General features: G+C 39.1%; 2 protein-coding genes across 2 annotated transcripts; both read left to right on the top strand.

Annotated features, from left to right (window-relative positions):
• The first annotated feature begins 2947 nt into the window (after positions 1-2947).
• On the top strand, positions 2948-6799 carry LOC144660406 (uncharacterized). Its single transcript, XM_078521021.1, has 2 exons — positions 2948-3091; positions 6225-6799. The coding sequence occupies exons 1-2, from the start codon at positions 3040-3042 to the stop codon at positions 6560-6562; spliced, it is 390 nt and encodes a 129-aa protein (XP_078377147.1). The 5' UTR covers positions 2948-3039; the 3' UTR covers positions 6563-6799.
• A 1373-nt stretch (positions 6800-8172) lies between these two features.
• LOC144660560 (uncharacterized) lies at positions 8173-11288 on the top strand. Its single transcript, XM_078521215.1, has 2 exons — positions 8173-8323; positions 10696-11288. The coding sequence occupies exons 1-2, from the start codon at positions 8272-8274 to the stop codon at positions 11013-11015; spliced, it is 372 nt and encodes a 123-aa protein (XP_078377341.1). The 5' UTR covers positions 8173-8271; the 3' UTR covers positions 11016-11288.
• Positions 11289-13444: the final 2156 nt, after the last annotated feature.

Genomic DNA, 13444 nt, shown 5'->3' with positions numbered 1-13444 from the left:
TCCAGGTTACGCCGAAATTCTTGAAACAGGTGTAAGCAGCAAGAACAAAAGACTGTTTCTGGAATCCTTACATTCTTTCCTGGACAGAAACACTATAAACGAAAGAGCGCCCTTCCCAAAAGGGCATCGCTAGTTGCTCCCCAGGGGGGCAACGAACAATAACGTCGATGTAGCTTATTAGAATTCTGCGAACCTTGCAAAAATCCATCATTCTCTGAAGAAGACCGCAGAAGGCGATCGCAAATTTAGAGTGTTGTTTTATATTTTTTAGATCTGTTTTAAACATTTTTATATTTTAAGCTATGACCACAGATCGCTCCAGCGGTTTTATTTACATAGATGGTATTGCATGTAAAATAAAGAAAAAAGATTACATAAATAACATGATAATAGAGAAAATTTTTAAAATAAGCGATATAAACCGACGTTTCTGTGTCTTCATGACGCCATTGTCAAGGTATTGTATAAAGATCACAAATTAATTTGTAATCTTTATACAATTACCTTGACAATGGCGTCATGAAGACACCGAAACGCCTACGGCCGAAACGCGGTCGGTTAATATCGGTTATTAAAATCATTATTGACAGAGTAAATTGCTTCAAAAAAAAAGAATTATTATATTACGTCATCAAAGAACTTTTTTTTATACTTTAATGTAAAGACACGAAAAGAGGAGGCGAGATTCATTCTCTACCTCATTACATAAACAAAGTTTACATATTCCTTGATGTCTACCAGTTTCAATTATTAAATCATGATTGCCTGACCTTAATTTTGCTATAAAATGTCTGTGTTGCGTATTTTTAATTAATGTTAACTGAAAAGAGCTGAGCTGCCTCCCGGGCTGCTTCGGTCAGTTTTGAAGGAGGAATAGAATTGTAATTTCCTATCATGATTTTACCCAACAATACCGCCAGCTACGCAGGCTAATGCATTTGCAGGCTACTCATAAAAACCTGTTTTATTTTAGATAAGTTAGTTTCTATTTTCTGTGCATTGCAGTCTACGTGTGTATTTATATTTTGTTCTTCTTCCGGAATACTACCATAAAAAATTTGAAGACATTGGTAAGCGATGCTATTTTCTGGGAGATTTTCAAGGTGGATCTGGAATTGAAAAATTCTTATAAAAGAGATTGATTTAGAGAAAGTCCTTTCATTTCGTTGAGTGAAACAACGTTCGATGCTCTTCTGTTGCTGTTTAAACCAAAGAAATGTTTGTAAAATTGAGTTTGAAGCCTTTTAGTGCGGTCCTTTTCTCATTTCCTCCCCGGGATTTCCTTTGATCGATACTCAAACTGTCATTAGCGCCCCAAACTTCTGGACTGTATAACTGAGTATTAGAAGGAAAAAGTTTATTGCACATAGATATCGGGAGTTTATTCAAGTCCAGCCCAAGTCCAGATATCTCCTCACACATGCAAATATCGATCTTCTTAATTACTTTTTCTATTAATCTTTGTTTCGAAAGAGAGAATTTGCCATTTAAATAAAAGGTTGCGCCCAAGTAAGAATAATCTGCCACATTATCAATTTCCTTCCCATTTAGTAGGGAAAAAATTCTCCGTATTGATACTAGCCTCCCACGCAGTCGTTCTTAGGGGCGATCGTGTTTCACTCCTAACCCTAACCCTAAAAACAGTTTGGATGCAGGGGACCACGCAACGAAGAAAAAACTGCTTGGCTTCTCTGCTGCCGGATCTCTTGTTCAAGAAATGCTCGTACCAGACGTCACTCTAAGTGCTTATAAAACTAAATTGATTGCAAGGCTGGAACAACGGCAGGAGGGCAAGATTTATTGGCCAATATTTCAACTAGCAGAGCTAGTCTTCTTCAGGGCCAGTACTATAATATAAGGAAAATAACGGCTCTAAAATTTGAATTTGGATAATACAGTGTGGGTTAATGTTTAACTAATACAGGCTATATAAAGATATACGGTGACAAGATATATAATAATAATAATAAAATTGAAAAAACCAAAAATAATGAAATTGTCAATGTTCATTTCTACGGTTAATACCATTAGGCGCAAGTGTTTGGCTTCTGTGTATCAGGCAGGCCTCTCTAGCCTTTCTGCAGGATGCATTATTTGTCGGTTGGAGTTCCAAAGGAGTGAGTGTCATGTCTTGGATAGAGTGATCAGGTAGATTAAAATGCGTAGGTACTGCTGCTGAAGAGGCTAATGGTATTAACCGTAGAAATGAACATTGACAATTTCATTATTTTTGGTTTTTTCAATTTTATTATTATTATTATATATCTTGTCACCGTATATCTTTATATAGCCTGTATTAGTTAAACATTAACCCACACTGTATTATCCAAATTCAAATTTTAGAGCCGTTATTTTCCTTATATTATAGTAATGGCCCTGAAGAAGACTAGCTCTGCTAGTTGAAATATTGGCCAATAAATCTTGCCCTCCTGCCGTTGTTCCAGCCTTGCAATCAATTTAGTTTTCCTAACCCTAACCCTAACCCTAAGAACGACTGCGTGGGAGGCTAGCCAATTAGATTTTCTCGGCTAGGGTTAGGGTTAGGGTTAGGTTTTGTTCCTGAAAATCGTCCATAATCACGCAATGTTGTGTGACAAATCGGCCCCCCGGGTGGAGCTGTCTCTCGTCAAAGGCTACCTCCTGACATGAAGAAGACTTTGTGTAACACCTACATGAATAGAACCGACAAAGTACGGTTGCAACCGTGCAGGAATTAATATTATTTCGTTAAAAGACAGCAGATTTTTTTACACTCTTGTTGCAAATCCAATATTTTCCGCGTTTCATTTTTGCGACGCGCGATTCCTTTTGCGTTTTTTTGCCGTGCGTCATGCTTTGTTTATAATCGGTTAATATTACAACTTATTTTCGTGTTTGAGACGCTGGCGTGCTTTGATTGGTTATCTATATTTACAGCGCGATCTTATTGGTTAACAATCATGATATAAACGCCCACTTTCTTAAAGCGTGCCTATTGTGGGCGCTGGTTTGCAGAAATTCATTACGAGAGGATACAGCAAGATCTGAGAAGCATACAGAATGAAGGGTTCTTTGCTGAGCATTTTCGTTTTCCTTGCAGTTCTTGCAACTGGTAAGTTTATGTCTTTGTTTTATTCTCCAACAAGCATCAAAATATGGGTACAGTTAAGATAAGTAGAATTGGCTGCATGGTGCGCTGTGTTTAGACCGCGTGGTTGCTTCTGTCGAGCAAATCTGCTACTGAACTCGGTAGTGATCGAGATAAATTCAAGCTTCGATTTTATTCCAGTTAACTTGCAACAGCTAGAGAAAAGGGCTCTTGATCAGCTAACATCGGTTTTTTGTGGTGGTCGAGTTTTAGATCCATCAAACAAATCGTTCGGTTGGTTCATGTAGTGAATATAATTTCAATTTCTGTCGGAAACAAGTACAAAATGATACCGACTTTATCTCGTCTTCAGTAGAATTCAAGGAAAGCGGAAAACTCCCATCAGCTTTTAGTCCAAAGCCTGTTTTAAACTAAGTTAGGCTCACCTTGTCGTGTCCTGTTCGTCTTTCTACGCGCGCGTAGTTCGCTTGGTGTTACGCCCCCATTTTGGACTTGCAACAGTCTTTTGAGGTTGTCGGATTTGTACTTGATTATTGTGCGTTGTTGCTCCAGTTGTTAAGCACCACCTTAGCTCGTTCGTTTAGCCAGGCACGGTGGGTTCCATGCAAAATATCTTCGACATGACAGCAATGTTTATGACGATCTTTGGTCAGATCAAATCACATGCATTGGTTCTAAAATACATTTTCGTTGTTTAACGAGGCCAATCTGATCTGGATTTAACTAACAGCTAGGCATAAATTCAATTAATAATTCATAAAAACGGAACTTGGTTCCATTTAAGCGCAACCTATTCCACTTTATACTATGTGATTGCGCTGGTTTGAAGCTATTTTGCCGCATAGAATTTAGGTATCGGGAAGACCTCAATTTTGTCAAAAATGTGCATTTCATGTGAGTTTCAAATTCCGAAAGGAGCCAGCCTTCTTTGAATCCTAGAAAACCATTATAATTTGCGAGACACGCTTGGCTCTGACCTCTAACAAGAAGAAACATTGCAAGCTCGCTTTGCGCATCGTTACTCTTGGCTTCCTTTTATTCTTATTATTTACGGCATCAAACTCTTCACAGTATTTATATGCTGGGATGAAAGGATCAGTTCGGTCGCACTTTTCAGTTGATCACATGCAGTAGTCATGGTTTACATCAGCAATCTGCCACGAAGGTAATCTGTCAATGCATCATCAAATTTCACACGGGTATGTTAGCGTCGTTGGGAAGACTTTCGTCACAAATGTTCTCGGGTTTCGCCTCTACACACTGTCTCCGATTTCTGAATTTTTGGAATCTGTGCACGAAATAGTAAAATTCTTCAGGGCAAAAGCAGCTTGGTCCCGGCACGGCACGATGTCAGGTCGTGCCCTCCTTGAGGAATGTTAAGACCGCGGCTTAAACTTGTTATGCGCCGGAGTCGAAAACTTTTAATTTGCCTTGAACCCCAATTAAATTTGAGCCGTCACGCATGTAACGTCCCACGAAGTCGTTTTTAGGGGCAATCGTGTTTCAGGGAAGGAGCGACTGCTTGAGTTTGTTCGTAGCACGAGTCAAGTTCGAGTCACGAGTCAAGTTCGAGTCAAGTTTATTTTTTTTTATGTCATTTGGTTTTAATTGCTGGTGAAAATGATTTACCAGAGGCACAAGAACAGCAAGATTGGATTTTTTTTTACTGCCGATTGCGAGAGCTCATTCATTAATTGGTTAGCAGCAGTTACTTTTCAAAGAAGAAAAATATTCCTTGGTTTCCAATAACTTTCCTTTTACATTCCTACCTGGATTAATATATACACAACTGAAGCAGAGGTGCCATCTTCACGACAAAAAAATCAAGGGAACTTGAACGTCGCCTGCAATAGCGAACAGACAAGCGGCCGCCGAAATATATCAAATACAAATCGTGACAGCTTGAATTTGCATGACGTCTTAAACATGGCGAAGCGCTGGTCGTGCTTTTTCACACTCTGCTCTCATTCACATACGGTTGAAAGGCATTTCTAAGCGCTTGCCTAATAAATGTAATTGTTTGTTGTTTCTTTCACCTTTGCCATACAGAATAGATGAAACAAGTTCACTGATAAAATTGTTTCCCGCATTTCTGGGATTCCGAGACAGTAATGCATGTGCTCCATTTTTCTCAGTCAAGTCAAGACTGATGTCGAATTCAAATCTGCCCGAAGTTATTCTGAATCGGATAAAAATAGTTTTGAACCAAAAAATATATTATATGCAGTCTTAACTGTGTGACAAAATCGTTGTGTGACAAAGTCGTTCGTTTTATTTTCGATGACTCGAAAATAGAACACGATGATAATCTCGTGTGAAGGGAAAAATATATATTCCTCAGTAACAAAGACAAAACCAAGAAACTGCTGGTAAAAGCGTATTGAAAGGCGACAAAGCATATTGAAAAGTTATAAAAACAGTAAGAATTGAATGACGGAGCAAGGAATACCGGTAATTTAGCTTACCGGTATATTTATTTTAAAATGCAAAATGAAATCTTTGCGATCGCTTCTGCAGTAAAAACATTTTGTTGAATTAAACCTAACTGCTGCTCTTTATAACAGTCAAACGATAGTTTATTATTATTAAAAGAAAGAAATAGTGAAAAAAATCACTCGTGGCTCGAACTTGACTCGTGCTACGATCAAACTCGCGACTGCTTGGGAGGCTATCACGCAAGTGCCTTAACATTTTGCTGAGTGGTTTTTTAACAGTTGTAAATCGTACATTCTTACACTTGCAATCATAACTTTTTTAATTATTTTTTTTTCCTGCTTCTAATCGCAATCTGGTGCGATCCTGTATATTTTGCCGGTCATATCCGCAGGACGCACCGAATACACAGCAAATTTGCAAAGTGTAGAGAATAACTGAAACTAACGCAAGCTTGTCCGTCACGGTGCGAAAGTTTTAAAAATCGAAAGCTGTTTCCCACCCCTGTTTGTTTGATCTCGTCACGCATTCCTCTCGTAAATATTCTGTCACGGGCCCAAAGAACGTCTGCTTTGGACGCGAGGCAAATCAGTATAGATATTGAAACAGTTTCCAAGCCGGTTAAGTTATGTAATCAAAATTCACGTTTGCTTTGTTGTTCTTCTTCTTCAAAAGCCTCATTTTCTCTCATCTTTTATTTCAGGTTATGGCCTCAAGTGCTACACCTGCATTGGCACAGAGGACTCCTGCTCAAAGGATAAACTGAAAGACGACAGCAGCAAAGTAACAACATGTCCAAGCGGGTATAATGTATGCATGAGGACCTGGGCCAAGAATGATGACGGCGACACTGCAGTGGTTCAGTCCTGTGGAACCGACGCAACTTGTAAAACACTGAAGGACAAATGCGATGAAGTCACAGAGGGAAAATGTGCTGTGGGCTGCTGTGACACTGACCTGTGTAACGCGGGCTCGCCTGTTTCCTTCAGCATGTTCCTGATGACCGTTTGCGCTGCCCTGGGCCTGGCACTACTGAAGTAAACCAAGGCGTGATGACCCCGGGACGAGTTTGATGTCCACGTGACTTTGTTTAATATGTATTGTTAAGTTTTTGTTCGAAAACGCCATGTTAGAGGCACTAGTTAAGAAAGTAAGTTTTGCCTGTCTTAGAAATGCTGCTTGTAGCCATTTAAACCGTTTTTTGTTCTTTCAATGGTGATGGTCTTAACAATGTTATTTTAAAGGGGTTTTGTTAATAAAAAGTGCGTTTTTACTCTTTGGAAGTGTAGTTTATTGGTAACGAATCCCCAGATGGAATTCATTAATGTTATCCTGCAATAGGGCTTTGTTCTCTCTAAATAACATGGAAGCCATGCCGTTCAAGACTGAAGAAAGTAAACATTTTTAAAAGATCCGCGTGTTAATATATTCAGCTACTTTTGTGATGCATATATGTACTAAAAAGGAACGATGATTGGTAGTATAAGGTAAGATTGACACGGATTATAGGCTGGCTCAAAGACCTTAATAGTTAATTCATCTTTAAAGGATAACTTTAACCCCAAAGTACATTTTAGCCGTATTTAGCTGCAGGTAAAACCCTGTTTCATGGGAACTGTGTTATCTGATAAAAACAAAGACGCCTTGGTAAACACAGTTGGTGCTCTTTCTGTGATCACTTTTGTTTTGTTGTTAGCAACCAGTTTCTCTGGCCTCGTGGAAGCTCGACCAACCACGAGAGACAGATTGCCACCAGCAAAGAATAGAAAAGGACTACTCCTAAATTATTTTTAAACACAAATTTTAGCGTCGGTTATTGGGCAGTAAACTACTATTCGTTTATCAAAAGGGCTACAAGTTGTACTTTTCTTCCCAATATTAACTTCGCTGCGCCAATACACGAGTCCAGAAGCGGGGGGGTGTAATTTTCGCGATTTGCTTGCAGAGGCGGGATATCCCGCTTATTCGCATAGAAAAATAGATAATTTATCGTTGTAATTTTTAGCAAGAGTTCTCGGGCGTTGGGTCTGTACATAAACCCAGAATAAAACAAACTGAACAAGACTATAACGAACACGAAGAACGTCTGCGTTTATGTACAATATTTCGGCTGGCCAAACAAGCCTTCCTCAAATGTCCCGGCGTAACTATTCAAATCCAATCGCGTGTTTGGGTTTGACGTTTCTCTGTGACTGAGCGGAAAAAAAACCTTTCTTTCGGGCAACCAATCCGAGCAAGCAGAAAACTGTTCACAAAAACGCAAGGGTTCTTTTATTTTTCCGCTTTCGATAATAATGGGTTAACTTTTTTCTGAGGATTAAAATGTGCATTTTGTAGGACGCAGGATTAAAAGTAGATTTAACATTTCATATCTTATTAAAAGTAATGTCACTTGCGAAGTTATTTAGACACCCACAGGAATTATGACGATAAACGATATTCTATTCGACTCTTAACAACGAACTTTTTATTCTTGAGATCGATAAGAAAAGAACGCCTGATCGCAGGTTATTTTAGAGAAATATAAAAGACTTGTCGAATTACTTCCATAAAAACCTCTCAATGTTGGAACAACTGTCTGCAAGGGCCGTGCCGTTGGCGTATCCTGATTGGCTATTTACAGCTAGAATCCTATTGGTTAATGTCCTGGATATATACGCCCACTTTCAGATTGTGTACCTCTGTTGTGGGCGCTGGCTTGCATTAAGTTCGTACGTACAAGACACAGCGAGGTTTGAGAAGCACACAAAATGAAGGGTTTTCTGCTGAGCATTTTCGTTTTCTCTGCAGTTCTTGCAACTGGTAAGTTTGTGTCTTTGTTTTATTACAAAATAAGAGCGCAGTTAAGCTGAGTTAAGATCAGTGGGATGAGTTCAGTGTTTAGACCGCATGGTTGCTATGAAGGATCGAGTCGAAAATCGGTCAACAAATCGGTCGGTCAGTTGAGGTTATACAGTTTCACACCTCGAAAGAGTGCAGTTCATGTAAGTGGCATCAGGTAATCGTTTGTCCAGAACGTTTGGACCGTGGTCGGTCCACTTAGCATGAAAGATACCTCAACTTGGTCTTAATCGAGGTACAGTGCCGTTTGAACATTTTATCATTTTAAACTTTTTTTCTCTTTTTTTAAAAAAGTGAAAAGGTGTTTAGATATAAAGCCAGCGTGGAACAATAACAAATCGAGTAGGAAGTACAAAATTAGCAGCTTTCAATACAAGCAGATCATGATATTTGTACTTATGGTTCTCCTTCTTTTCACCTACTCGTCCAATAATTCGGGTGTCCTTTCCCCCGCCACGTCCAGTGTTTTTGGCATTTGGTGTTTCGAATATGTAGTTGTTGAGTATTTCGCGACGTGTCTGTTATCAGCAGTAGGGCCTTAGCACCCCAGGAGCGAATGAAGCTGTTGGTTTGGACCGCGTTTTCAGTTTTCGATCAGTTAGGCGGTTCAGATTAGAAACGACTCGATGAGATTCCAGCAAAACTGCAACAGTATAATTACTTCGAATTGTCAACTGTTTCGAACACATTGCAGAGATTTTAAAATCCCTTTCCTTGTTTTATGAAGAATAGAAAAAGCTTCAGTTACACTTGGACACCAAAACATGATTGAAAAATGACGCAAAATTTGAATTTCAAATTCTCTTGTAAAAATATCTTTTTGAGGTTTGTTTATTTTGCAAAAGCGTCCGAAAGGAAAGCTTCCAACGCGTTTGAGGAGACGTTCCTCTAAAATACACGTCAAGTGCTGACAGTTTCTTAGAGTGAAAAGTCTGCAAAATCGATGTAAACGAATATACGTGTGTATTTTTACTCTTCTTTTCATAGCCCACTTTCTTACCACATATAGCGCGATTTAATATGATGCTTGGATTAGCTGAAGTTATTAAAGTTTCAAATTAAGTTTGTTTTGCACATTTTAAGGATGAAAAAATAATAAACCGTGTAACAGTCAACTGGGTCGCTGTTTATAAAACTTCAGACTTTTATAATCTTTTTCGAAATTATTAATCCTGGACTTCTGTTTAAAAAAAAAAGAGATTAATTGCGCACTTGTTGGGCGCGAAACCTCGATAGCAGCATTTTTTAATTAAAAATGAATTTTTCGGTAGCCTAGCTAGGGAAAAAAATTTGATTGGTGCATCCAACAATACGCGCTGTCAGATGAATTTAATGATTGAGAACGCTTTGACAACTATTTAACCGATTTAACCACGAGATAAATTTTTCTATAATATACAGCTGAATCCCGATATCTCGACCCCTCAGTAACTCGAACTCCTTTTCGATTCCCCTTCAGGTCATTTTCTTACTACCCTCGATAACTCGAACTCCCGACATCTCGAACCTTTTTCGATTCCCCTTGAAGGTTCGAGTTATCAGTCGAGAGCGAGTAAATGTTTGCTGTCCAAAACCTACAATAGTATGTATTTTTAAGTCAACAACCAGGAAAAATTTTGTCTTTTAAGAGCAACGCACGCGCGATGGTATTCTATCAGCGATTACCAGAGAACAAGTCAGCGAACCATTCAGATTCGCGGATTTCCAATCAGAACACACTCAGTGGCTACTTACAGTGAATATACAACAAACAATTAGAGAACCAATCAGCTTCGCGGATTTCCAATAGTATGCGCTGAGCTGGTGTCTACTGCTGGGGTAACAAGATTGGAAAAATGATTGAAACATTATATGTATCTCTATTAATGCTTTTATATTTTTCTAACTTTTTAAGCTATTTTGGTATATCTGTTAAATTAGATGTCATGCTATTCCAGATTACTGTTGCAATGTTAACGCCTGCAGCGCATTTATATGCACAATGGCCCAGTCTCATATTAAGCCATTACTTTATGTTAAATAACGTACAAAATAATCCCATAATATTTCTCTCTGGCAAATTTGAATTGGTTAAGTTACTAGCTTTATATCAGTTGTCACTATGTGGTGAACCAAAAATTTTTTCACCCCCTTAACGAAGCAAAATATATCCCCCCCCCCCCCCCTCCACTACAGGAATGCCAACCATTTTAGCCCACACCTCTACTTATCAATAGTGATAACTTCCTAATCTTTGCTACATCATCAACAGAAATGATGCCGATACATGATTCATTTCACAAAGGTATTGGGTATTCTTGCAAGTATCTTATTTTCTTTATCTTTTATTTCAGCTTATGGTCTCAAGTGCTACGTCTGCGGCGGCGCAGGGGACACCTGCGAGAAAGATAACCTGAAAAGCAGTCAGGAGATGGACTGTCCAACAGGCAAGTGCATGCGGGTCTGGACCAAAAAAGGCGACGCCACAGCAATAGCTCAAACCTGCACCAATCAAGCAGGTTGTGATGCTGCAGAGGCAGTCTGTGACAAAGCGGACGGAGATTGTAAAGTGGGCTGCTGTGACAGTGACCTGTGTAACGCGGGCTCCGCTGTTTCCTTCAGCATGATCCTGATGGCCGTTTGCTCTGCCCTAGGCCTGGCACTACTGAAGTAAACCAAGGCGTGATGACCCCGGGACGAGTTTGATGTCCACGTGACTTGTTGTTTTTAGATGAATTGTTTAGCTCGTAAAAACAATTTTGAGAGGAACTAGGTAGAGGGAACTTTCAATTGCGTGTTTTTTGAGCGTTTTGATGTTCATTAGCTGCTTGTAGTTTTACTTATTTTTTGTGTTTCTTTTCCAAAAACCGGTGATGGTTATTCAGTAAACGTGTGTGAAACTACTGTTTTTTCAGAGGGGTTTGATATTAAAAGTGTTAAAAACCGATCTCCTTGGAAGTGTAATTTCCTTACTGAGGTATCCTGACATAACATTCATTAAAATCATCCTGCAACAGAGTTTTATTGCCCCTACAAAGCTCCACCCATATTCAATATAAACGAACGGGCACGATTTGTCAATGTAACGTTATGACTCGTACTATGGATTTCAGTCAAGTCGTACCATAGGAAGTCAATCCATTAACGATCCTTAAAATGCAACTGATGGAGAGAATGTTTTTACATTTCAGTGCGAGTGAGGAGTCTGAAACCGTTAAACTATTTGTTCCATTGTTGCCAATGATACATGCCACGGTAGTCGATCCGTCTGACGACCTGAATAAATTAACTAGAATGCTACTTCAATCTTAACAACAGGCCGCAAATAAAATTATGTTCAATAGTGATCACTCCCACACCAAACAATGAACACACAAATTGTAACAAGAACACACCACAGGGGTTAAATTTTTAATGAGGCGTGTTTTTACGTGCGTAATCACCGGCGACAGTGAAGATCCACGTGAAATCTAGTCTGTTTCTCAGAGTATGAGTTCGTCCCTCCCTCCCTGTGGCTGCTTCAGGTAAGTCCTTCATTATAAAAGGAAAAATGGTCAAACGAGAGCCTAAAGTCTGAGTGGAAGGCAAAGGAGAAGTAAAAGAACCGAAAGAAAAGAAAAAAGAAATCCGACGTGAATTAGCCAGGCATTCAAGTCACATAAAAATAAAAAAAGGTTAAAAAAATTAACAAAAAAAGCTGGTATCCAGCAAGGGATCACGAAAACATAGCCGACACAGAGCTTATGTCATGAATGTTTGAATTAAGCTGTGGAGGCGAAAGGGCATTTTAAGCCTTTTGTTGTTTATGACTGAAGCCATTTATCTAAGTGACTTGTAGAAGGATATTTTAAAAAGCGATATAAAAATGCCAACAAGAGAGATAGATTCCAATTAAAAAGTGTCTCCATGGTCTCCCCCAGTTCAAGTTCTTGTGTTTATTCAAGTTAAGTCAACTTTATTTAAGCAGGGTGGCCCAATCAGCACTTGGCTGGTATCAACAGGGGCCCTGCGTAAATTATAACTACATATAAAAAAAATTATAATTACCATATCTACAAGATAAAAACGGGTAAAAAAGCGCTAAAAAATACAAATTCACATTCACCGCGAAAAACATTATGACCAGCAATAGGACTTAGCTTCGGCTTCAAGCCTTTAATAGTCTACATATCCATAGGCTTGTTTCAACGGGGAGGGCCGGCAAAGCATGGGCAGAGCCAGATTCACAGCACATTTTTCTGACGCATGTTACCACTCTAAATACCTTCTCTGAGAAACCGCATTTTTCGTAAAGGAAATTAGCTTGCATTCGTAGGCTACCTTTTCTGTAACCGAGTTTATACTAGCATACCATGCTAACGTGAAGAATGCTGCCTTAAAGAAATTTCTTTCTATTAATTCTAACAGAACTCATCTAATATTCCTTTCTAACTGCACGGGAGTATTCTGCTTTTGTGTTCTACGTGGTGATTTCTTTTTGAGTTAAACTTGATTTCTGTATAGTACACTTTCCTTGCGGTCGATCGCGCGCAACAGACAACAGACAACAGATCGTGTCCACCGCCTCATGACATAAAGCAATGACGTCATCCCACGTAACACGAAAGAGCTCCCAGGAGCTCGTTACTAGAAAGTGAACATGCATCGAAGATCGAAACTATTTACATATTGTAATGAAAGGGTCAGGAACCTAGACTGAGACAATTGATTTTCAGCAGTAACCTCTCACCGCCGACGTTGGCGTTTAATGAAGGTTGTTGTTCTAGTCTCCTTAATTTTGCAATGGACATCAGTTTTGTCAGACGCTAGAATTTCAAATGATCCCATTTCATGTTATGACCTGTGGTCGTTTGATATGATCAGCAATAGCTGATGCATTTCTACCTTTGAAGGTAGAGATGTCAGAGTTGTTTTCTTTCTACTACTAAACCTCATAAAATATAACGTGTCTCATTCGTTTATATCTCGTACTGATCATTTCTAACTACCCGGTTATATTCTGCACTGTGGTCCAATCGAGGATTCCTTGTTAAGTTGAGTTAAATACAGGTAAAATGCCTCTGAACGCACGTAATTTTAATCTTTCAAGTGGCAAGTAATTTA

This window comes from Oculina patagonica, chromosome 7, assembly GCF_052425735.1.
Source record: "Oculina patagonica isolate OP01 chromosome 7, crgOcupat, whole genome shotgun sequence".
Taxonomy (NCBI): Eukaryota; Metazoa; Cnidaria; class Anthozoa; order Scleractinia; family Oculinidae; genus Oculina; species Oculina patagonica.
The sequence above is the reverse complement of the archived record's forward strand: the minus strand, read 5'-3'. Positions and strand labels throughout refer to the sequence as shown.

What these genes read in the sequence shown, in the direction of transcription:
- LOC144660406 (XM_078521021.1), top strand. Translation starts at nt 3,040, where the DNA reads ATGAAGGGTTCTTTGCTGAGCATTTTCGTTTTCCTTGCAGTTCTTGCA. An exon ending in CCTTGCAGTTCTTGCAACTG is followed by an intron (nt 3,092 to 6,224) that starts GTAAGTTTATGT and finishes CTTTTATTTCAG; the next exon opens with GTTATGGCCTCAAGTGCTAC.
- LOC144660560 (XM_078521215.1), top strand. Translation starts at nt 8,272, where the DNA reads ATGAAGGGTTTTCTGCTGAGCATTTTCGTTTTCTCTGCAGTTCTTGCA. An exon ending in CTCTGCAGTTCTTGCAACTG is followed by an intron (nt 8,324 to 10,695) that starts GTAAGTTTGTGT and finishes CTTTTATTTCAG; the next exon opens with CTTATGGTCTCAAGTGCTAC.